The sequence below is a fragment of the Centropristis striata genome, chromosome 2 (genome assembly GCF_030273125.1).
Source record: "Centropristis striata isolate RG_2023a ecotype Rhode Island chromosome 2, C.striata_1.0, whole genome shotgun sequence".
Classification (NCBI taxonomy): Eukaryota; Metazoa; Chordata; class Actinopteri; order Perciformes; family Serranidae; genus Centropristis; species Centropristis striata.
In genome coordinates, this window is record NC_081518.1 from 37,451,541 (window position 1) to 37,461,161 (window position 9,621).

General features: G+C 39.7%; 1 protein-coding gene across 1 annotated transcript; it reads right to left on the reverse strand.

Annotated features, from left to right (window-relative positions):
* Nucleotides 1-921: 921 nt before the first annotated feature.
* On the reverse strand, nt 922-6,010 carry nod2 (nucleotide-binding oligomerization domain containing 2). Its single transcript, XM_059350557.1, has 11 exons — nt 5,999-6,010; nt 5,256-5,795; nt 4,734-4,860; nt 2,624-4,403; nt 2,428-2,511; nt 2,252-2,335; nt 2,053-2,136; nt 1,888-1,971; nt 1,566-1,649; nt 1,344-1,427; nt 922-1,123 (listed from the first exon to the last, which is right to left on the reverse strand). Exons 2-11 carry the CDS (start codon nt 5,739-5,741, stop codon nt 1,051-1,053), a joined length of 2,970 nt encoding a protein of 989 aa, XP_059206540.1. The 5' UTR covers nt 5,742-5,795; nt 5,999-6,010; the 3' UTR covers nt 922-1,050.
* Nucleotides 6,011-9,621: the final 3,611 nt, after the last annotated feature.

Consider the following 9,621-nt stretch of genomic DNA (forward strand, 5'->3'; position numbering starts at 1 on the left):
GTGTGACGTAATGCGCCCCTTGACAGCCATTGGCCATTGGCCTCGTTTTCAATCGCTGATTGGCTGTTCATTGTGTTTGTAACCAAGTCCCACTCTGTGGGGTTTTCCCATGAATGGCAGAACACGTAGTTAGGTTGAAGTGTAGCTTTCAGGGCAAATGATGCTGTCTCTGGTCGAGCACTGGTGAAAGTATTTACTGCGAAATAATGATGATCATAAATATACCCTATAACAGTTAAGTACTCAAAATCTAATAAATTAATTTAACCTTAACTAGAGAAGTATTATTATCAGCAACATGTTTTAGAATTAAAAAAAACAAAAAACCCTTTGACCTATTTAGGTGTGTAAGGGTTCAGAACATTAATGCTTGGCTTGTCTATTTCCATGCTCAACTATATCCTATAAGTTGTTGCAGCACATTTTGGGTTGATACCATTTGTTACACACATATGATGCTGAATTATGCCATTCTTCAATTTGAGAATGGACAAAAAATGGTCAAAACACCCTCCTGAATATAACATATTATATTATAAATCATATTTGTGTTGATGATTATGATTATGTGTTTAGAATGACTATTTAAACTGAAAATACTAACTAAAGCTGCCATACAATATTTCCCTCTAGTGAATTAGAATTCTAAAATATCATCACATTTAAATACTCAAGAAAAGTAATCCCTTAAAACTGTGACTTAAGTGATTTTGTATGGTTTCACCACTGACTACAAACAACTTAGCTTCAGTTAAACTTCTTGTTATTAGTTGTAGTCACAGTGATGGTTGTGCCCTTGGTGGTGGCATGGTATCATATGATCCTATCACCATGTACAGTACACCTACATTTAAAAACGAAACCCAAGATTAAGATAGACATTTTCTGTGTATTTGCAAAAACCCTGAAAAATGATATTTATTCCATCTAAGCAGAAAACCAAAATCCACTTTAGAAGAAAAAAAACACATTTCACTATTAACTATTTGCTATAATAAATAGAAATAGTTCTTACAACATTATACAGTCTTTGGCCAACTTAACACAAAATTAGAAAGTCAATCTTGATTCCCGTTGTGTCATCTCCTCCACCTCCTCCAAACTGAGGTCATTGTTTCTCAACCTGCAGTGTAATAGGAAGACACAAAATCAATCAGTGACAATATAAAGAATTGAAGCTTGAAGCAAAATAACATTTTAGTTGAGCCAAAACAGGATGCAGTGTTAACAACAACAGTTTATCTTGGCTCTTAAATGAACAGTACAGCTATCAAATCCAGGATGCAGCCAATCAATCACCAATCACATGTAACCACAAAAGAAACAGTGTGAATATTACATACCATACAGATTTCACATGAGTATTAAGCTGTAGGGCTTGAATCAGACATTCCACCCCTGTTCTGGTTATGCAGTTGTCTGTCAACCTTTTACAGGAAATAAGAGGGTGAAGAAAAGGCTGAGTAATTTAAAGATTACCATACAGTGAGTGCTTAAATGTCGAATCAGCCATTTGGGTGACATGTGTATTATTAATACAAGTACAACTTGTCTCCTACACTTACCAAATCTCCTCCAGTGACGTACTGTTCTTGATAATGTTAGCGAGGGCACATGCTCCTGTACTCCCCACACTGTTGCCCACCAGGCTGTTAGATAAAAGTATAATTATATCCAGGTAAAGTATAGTCTGCAGCTAAGGGAGATGTATTTATTATATCTAAAAGCTGCAGACATGTCTATTTGGTAGCTTACAGAAACATTTGCCATTATATGCATACAATTGTGTTCATGCAATACAAAAGTGGGATATATTTGAATATGTTTTGTAATACAATTTCCACACTATCTTTAGTCTAATGTGTCAATATTAAAAGTAAATATTACCTAAGCCACACCAGAGTTTTGCTGCTCTCTAGGGCGTCTGCAAGAGCCTCTGCTCCTGCATCACCTATCCTGTTGCCCCAAAGCCTGAGAACACAAAGAAAGACTGTAAAATGGAAATAGACCACCAATTATAGGACACATGGAATTTCGCTGGAAGACTTTTACCCTAAATATTGCAGTGAACGGTTTAATTTCAGTCCCTCTGCCAGCTGCTTTGCACCTTCTTCTGTTATGTTATTGTTGCCAAGCCTAAAGGAGAATGGAGACTTTTATTTGCTTTTTACATTACATTACACAGACTTTGTGTTATTATAGTTCATTTAGTGTCAGTTAAATGAGTGCTGAAAATATTGCATGTGGTTACCTTATAGAAAGGAAATCCTGCTTGGTCTTCAATAGATGAGAGAAGTGCTGTGTGCAAGCATCAGTTAGCTTGTTGTTGAAGAGCCTAGAGACAAAAAAACAACAAAATGATTGTAAAAGGTAATTGATCATTTGTGGCTTCCTGATTGTGTTGTTAATCATCTTGACAACACTTACGCAATTTTCCTGAAGTTGTCACACTGGATACCTTTAGCCAGCAGTTTGCGGATCCCTTCATCTGTAATGTTATTATTTCTGAGGCTGATAAAGGAAAAATATATGTAAAATGAGCGTAACATGTATTTTTGTCTTATAATAAATGCTATTGTAGAAGCTTTGTTCACTATAATGAACAGATGGATTTCATACTTACTAGAGGGAGTTACAAATGTGCATGCAGGGAAGAAGCTGCTCCACTCCAACATCGCCTACGGAGTTGTTGTCCAGCTGGAGGCCGACAGGATCCCTTAAATGCTGGAGCACGTAGGCTAGAGCAGTGCACTCTACAGGGCCGATCTTACAGTAGGTCAGTTTCAGGTGGTCCACCTGTAGCTTACTCATAGCATCTTTAGCAATCCTGCTCTCCTGCATCTCATAGATACATTTGATAAGCCAGACAAAGCCGGGCATTGCATGCATGCTCTTTTTCTCCCCTTCTACAGCTCGAGGGATTGACTTAAAGTGTTTCTGCATGCCTTTGGACAGACATCGAGCCACCTGTCTGACCTTCTTCTCCATCACAGCACTGGGGCAGCAGTGGAGCCACAGGGTGCGATGGCGCTGGGACAGCAGTCCAGACACAAAGGTGGCTGCGATTTGGAGATTTGGTGTTTCAGCTGCTACATCTCCCGCCTCTAAAGGCAGCTTTTGTTGGTCAGTAGACGGCAAGCAGGCCATGAAACATGTGCTGCTCAGACCTGTATCTCTAATGTGCTGGGGCTCAAAGAGCTTGGGGATAGTTGAGCGGTCAATGTTATTTGACAAAACGATGTACAGAGCAGCAAAGAAACATTGCATAGTCACATGAAGGAATTCATAGCGTTTACTGTTGGTTGAGGATATATCTTTGCTTTGTATGAGAAAGCCCATGCAGATATCCTTCTCAGTTACACCACAAGTCTCCAGGTCTGTACCTGAGAAGATGTAACAGGTGGCTCCTATCCCATCAAAGGCAAGCTTTCCTAGATGCAACACTGTTTTTAGGTGCTCCTGAAGCCAACCTAGCCCTGTGGTGCTCTTCAGGGAGCTTTGGTGCTGCAAAAAGTGCTGTAAGATCATGAGGTAAACATCTGTGATGGTTTGTGGGCTGCCCTCTCCACAGCCTAGCAGCTCCTTATGGCACTGTGAGACAATCCAGCAGAGGACTGGACTATGACACAGTCCAAGTAAAGCTGTGTTTGTCTGTAGAGACTCCAAAACTTTAGCAGCCACAGTGGGGTCACTGTGGTGTTTCTTCACAAAGCAGTCAATCCCACTTGGGGAAAAGCCTTGCAGGAGGACCTCTTTGCAGAGGTGTTTCTTCAACACGGGGCCCACTGCCTCTGGGCGACTGGTCACCACTTTCCGCACTCCCTTCATTAGGGAACCCTGGATTAAGTTGAACAATAGTACGTGAACAGGAGCAGGCTGTGTGGGGCAGCAGACCCTGTGCTCATCTGAAAAGCTCTGCTTGAGCTCATCAAGGCCATCAAAAGTGAACAGGATGAGATGTGGGTGGTCCAGGATGAACTGGAAAATTTCCTCCTGCTCCCTGTCAGGCCAGCAGCAGTGCTGAAACAGTAACTCCTGGACTGACATTTCCCGTTGCTCTGTGTTCAACCTGCGACAGCTGAATGGAAACAGAAGGAGGAAGTTCTGGAGAGCTGCCCCCCGAGCCCAAAGCAGGTGCAGCCTCTGGAGTAAGGTGCTCTTCCCACTGCCTGCCTCCCCACACACTAGCACCGTGTCGGCCTCCTTGTTCACTGTACCCGCTGCACCAACTATGTCCTCCAGGCCCAAAGGCCCATGAACATCAGCACAGTCATGAGCAAGTTCCAGCTGGCCTTCAGTGTAGATGTCATCCAGAGACATGTGGCTGGTGCCTCCATAAGTACTGAGAAAGCAAGACTGAGCAGATACAGAACTGCTGAGCTTCTTCTGATACTTTAAGACCTCTGTAACAAAAAGCACCCACATGAGATAAACTATAAATAGCAAAATGGTAAATACTGTGTATTTGTAAATATTCTGTCACTCTGAAATATGGGCCCACAAATGGTGTTTGCCCTTTTTTGAATAAGTTTTTTCAACCAAGTTCTATTTTTGGAGCTCCGCTGCTTCCATATTTTCTAAGGAAATTCATATATTTTGTATATTTTCTACAGATCCTACACAAGATTATACAAGGACGTGCATTTTGTGTAGATTTCAGCTTGCATGTGCATTGTAGAATCTTCCATTACAGAAAAAGAAAATAGTTTTCAGCATGTTTAAGCATGACGCACCTTTGGGAGGAGTCCATTTCTCCTGGTTCACTGGAGATCCAGATTCCTGTTTTTGTTCAATGTACTTCAGTATAACCTTTGCCGCTGATTCCCCTTTTGATCTGACATGGTCAAGCAAATGCCTTGCCTGATTGACATAAGAGTGGCAACAGATTCAATATTAAAGCAACTGCAAGGTGTTCCTAACTGGTAATTAAACAATCAATGTAATGCTGATGCCTCTATATGACCTAGATAAGCAAACTGTCAGCTCATTCTATATAGTTATTAAAAAAAACTTCCTTGATTCAGACTCGCCTCAACTGAGATTAAACTATACGGTGAATATGTTAATCAGTTAAAAGGAAGCAGTCGGAGGTTTTTAATGAAAACCAGACCCAGCTTCAGATTGTACATAACATCCAAAATTGCCAATAAAAACAATGCAAAAAAACAGTTTTTATTCCAAGACAACTGAATGATAAAGAACAATAACAGGATGCCACGGTACTACTGTGTATAAAACATGGGCCATATAATTACCTGCTGAGAGGGGGTGTATACAGGTAGCTGCACTTCATCGCAGTCTACTGAGGTGAAGTGTCCTGATGTGACAAGGGCATTTAGAGCACCATCAATGCAGCCTTGTAGCTTGTTGACCAGATTTGGCCTTTGAGTCAGAATAGTCTCAGTACATGTGTTCTGGTTCTCTTGTTTTTCCTCTAGATTTGTACAGCATTCTGAATATGAAAGGCAAACTCCCTGCGCTTCAGGCAGGACCTGTTTGAGAGCAGCAAGGCAGATCCGGCAGGTATCCACACCCTTTGTATAAACCAGGTCGAGCAGCTGTCTGGCACTGTTGTACAGCGTCCTTCCCGGTACCTGTATGTTCTGGTAGTCCTCCCATGTGAGCTCCCCCTGGGACAGCAGTATATCCAGCACCTGTTCCAGACGTTCAGCTGACCCGCTGCTGCACAGTGCATGCAGTATCTCTGTCCGTTGTCTCAGCACAAGCTCCTGGGCAAACATGCTGTTTGCATGTCAGCGTCCATACTCAGAGACATCCAATGCATACCGATGCTCCTTCCAATAACACAAGGTGGTACAGTGAACACCCACATGTCGTCATGCAACTATTAGTCATCTCCAGTTTCACTCTGATGAGTATTATTGCTAACATAAACATAACACTAACATTTTTGTGCCAAAACACAAGATTTATCAAGGGACTTTAACCACAAAAGGCAAGCAACACATAATAACGCCACTGTAAGAGTATCACTTACTGTAGAGTCTCCACAACAGAGTTTTCTTCCCTCCATCTGGCATTTGGGCAGAGACGCGGCACTACTTAACACTCATCTCTTCCTCATTTCACAGCTGAAAGCGAAACTTATTCTTTTACCAAGTCCCTCCTATAAACTGCAAACTACAACTTACCAGCAAATGAGATGAAACTTAAACACAATTCCATCCCAATGATGACAATGCACTACACTGCAAAAGTTAAATCCCCTCTCTTTGTTGGGGTTTTTTCATTTATAATTAGAACAAAAGCAATATTTCATAGGCTGAGCATACTTTGACAAATCCCACTGTGATGCAAAGTCACACGGGTTTTCAGTGCATTAGGGAGACAATAAAGAGGAAGTAAAGTTTTTTAAAAAGCAGAAGCCCTGGCACTATTGAATAGAAAAGGTTCATTTGATAACAAACAATAAGAAAAAGAAAAAAAACTATTTGAATAAATATACCGAAGGAGGAAGCTGCAGGACCATATTGGCAGTTCCTGCAAGTAGCTTGTGTAACCACTTGGTGGAACTGTTGCATAAATAAACCAATCTGGTTTGTTCAAGGGGCCGGAACTTTTTATTTCCTTGCCTTTTCTCACATTTCTTTATGCTCCTTTTCATCACACTTCTATATGGCCTTTTATTTCTCAGAGGCTGACTTCTTCCTGTCAACCTACCCACTTCCCCAACCCTCTCTATGTTCACATTGTACAACTCATTTTCGGTGGTTTAAGTGAAAATCCTTTGATGGTAACAAGACTGGTATGAGTGGTCTTATTGGTTTTTTCTAAATACCCGTATAATGTGATGATTTGTATTGAATTATTCATGTATTAGTTCAATTGTCAGGGATAATTCAAAACAGCATGATAACAAGTTACAATAAAATACTACAGATGTATTACGGAAACAGATTTCTACCCAAGAATAATGTCACCACAGGGGTCACCCCTGTCCCTGGTCAGACTTTTCTGCTTAAAAAGACATATAAAAAGTATCATCATTACCAGGAAAACAATATTTAAATTAGGCCCATAATAAATAAGGAACTTGTAGCTTTGCCAACATGCTTTGTATCTGATGTAAACTTCAAAAAGTGCATATAAAACACAACCCTGGAAACAGCTCATACTGGGCCTGCTTCCTGCTCCCCTTGCATTCTTTGATGTCAAGAAAAGAATAAGTGCAAGAATGACTTTTTGGACAGTCAGATGAGTTGTCATTACTGTTATTACAGCCCCCTCCTGAGGACCATGATTGGATTCTTGTGTTTCTTCAGTGTGTCCTGTAGAGGAAAAATCCTCATACACACAAAGGCAGAAGTAATCAAAGACAGACTGGAATAAAACTTTCTAAAGTGAATTTCTTTTTTTCACTCTCCTTCTTCCTCTTGTCTAAGAAACAGGCAACTCCACCAAGGGGAGTGTAATGCAGAGTGCTCTCTGTCAGGCATCCTACGTGAAGCTCTAACGTGGAGTTCTACCATCCAAAACACAGTAGGGGGTCCAGACAAGTTTGGATGGATAAGAAAGAAGGTAAGAAATTGTCAATAAAGAAAATACAGATATAGTCCCAAAAGACATCTCAGAGAATTTCTATTCTCTGTTGCAACAGAATTATTATCACCTTGCGCAAGAAAAACATGTGGCTCCAACTTTATCCATTTGGACTGTATAACCTTCACTATCAATGAAGAAATCTTGTTGAGCCAGGACTAGCCAAGAAACACAAGGGTTTTTTATACCATTTTTATGTGACAGCCATGGTCGGAGACATTATGTCTCCCTGCCCTGTTTGTAAAAGTGATATCTCAGAAACACCTAAAGGAGACATCTTCAAATTTGGCACAAAAATCGACTTGAACGCACTGATTAGATTTTGGACGTCAAAGGTCACTGTGACCTTTGCACATCATATGTTTTTGGCTGTAACTTAATTCACTTATTATGACAAAATTTCATACCAATTTCAAATTGTAATGGGACAAAATTATGAAGTAATGGCATCATATTTCAAAAGGTCATCAGAAAGTGAAACATATGGTTGGATACTGAATTGGTGACACTAATCTTGGGTGCCCACCTTTAAACTGTGGTGAATGTACAGATCTCCTGCTGCAGGTTAAAGATGTTAGTGAAGATCAAATTTTTAGAACTCTTAGCTTCTCTGAAACAACATTCATATTTGATGCATTGTATACAGTCATGGCTACATCTGAGACTGGACAGACATGGATGTAAAGTACAACTCAGCTGGTTGTCATAAGGCAGTAATTTTAATTTTTAACATTTGTGGCCAAAGGCTGTAACACATTAACTTTGAATTACGAACAAATAAGTATTAAATAAAGTCTGAACTTTTTTCTTTTGTCACTTGTAAACCTCATATCTCAAAAGAGTTAGCTATCTAGGAATTAAGAACATGAGTTTGAATATGATTGATTGATTTTTTTTGATTGATTGTCTTTATTTTGAACATGCAAGCAATAAAAAAAACAAGTTTAAATATTAATAGATGAATAAATAAAAATCAAAACAAAAAAGCAAAAAAATTGGGGAAAAAAGGAAAGGAAAGTGAAGTAAAAAAACTAGTCCTACCCCTTAATGATGAGTTGGCAGAATATTATATTTTATTTTAAATATATACAAAACAACAATTGTTTTTGCAGCAAAACAAGGTTTTTGCATTGTATTAGCAAAGGGTCAAGGGTCAAAGGCTGCAGTGTCTGACCATTATGTCCTCAGTTTGGATTAAAAAAAATTGACTTGTTAATAGGCATCTGCTGCTGAAAATTGTTTTTAGTTTGTTCTCAAGGCATATTTCAATATCTGGAACAAGACAGAGAACTATTCGGGGTCTTTGTGTTCCTCCAAATCACTTTACAGACAATCAGGATGAGAGCTAGTGTTCCTTTTTCCACCATGGACACACAGATAGGTTGACTTAAACTTGGCCTGAAAGATCGACTCCTCAGCTTGCATTTTACTGGGCATGAAAGTTAGGTCTCGCTCCATATGGAGTCAGTTCAGCTCTGTGTGCTGCACTAAAAACTGCTGCCCAGTACTAAATAACCTTGTCCGCCCAAGTCAGTTTTAAACTGTATGTCAATGAATAACAGCACGCAGCTCAGTGCTGGATGCAGCCCACTCTCATAGCAGAGATAGAATACTTTGGCTCCAGTTGTTTAATCGCTGTGCATTCTTTCTGTGCAGATATCAAAAGCACATGTGGTGAGCTCAGTGTAAGGCCAGGTGCACTGATGTACAGTATTTGAATTGATTAGTTTGCCAGAGACACGGAACTCCCAGAAGCAAATCAGCACGACTCATCCTCCATGAATTCTCAAGTAAATCTACATGCAAGTTGTTATACATAACAAATTATAAATGTCCTCATGTTCACAAGTAAAGATTTATTTTTTTGATACTGCAAACTTTTAAAGAACGCACAACATAATCATAAAAACAAAGAAAAAACTTCTTTGAATTCTTTAACCCATAAGAACCCATGGTGACACCCGTGTAACAAACATTTTAAATCTTCTGTAATCTCCCATATTCAGCTTTTTTGCTTCACCTTAACTCATTAAATCCCTAAGTGACGTATACTCAACACGC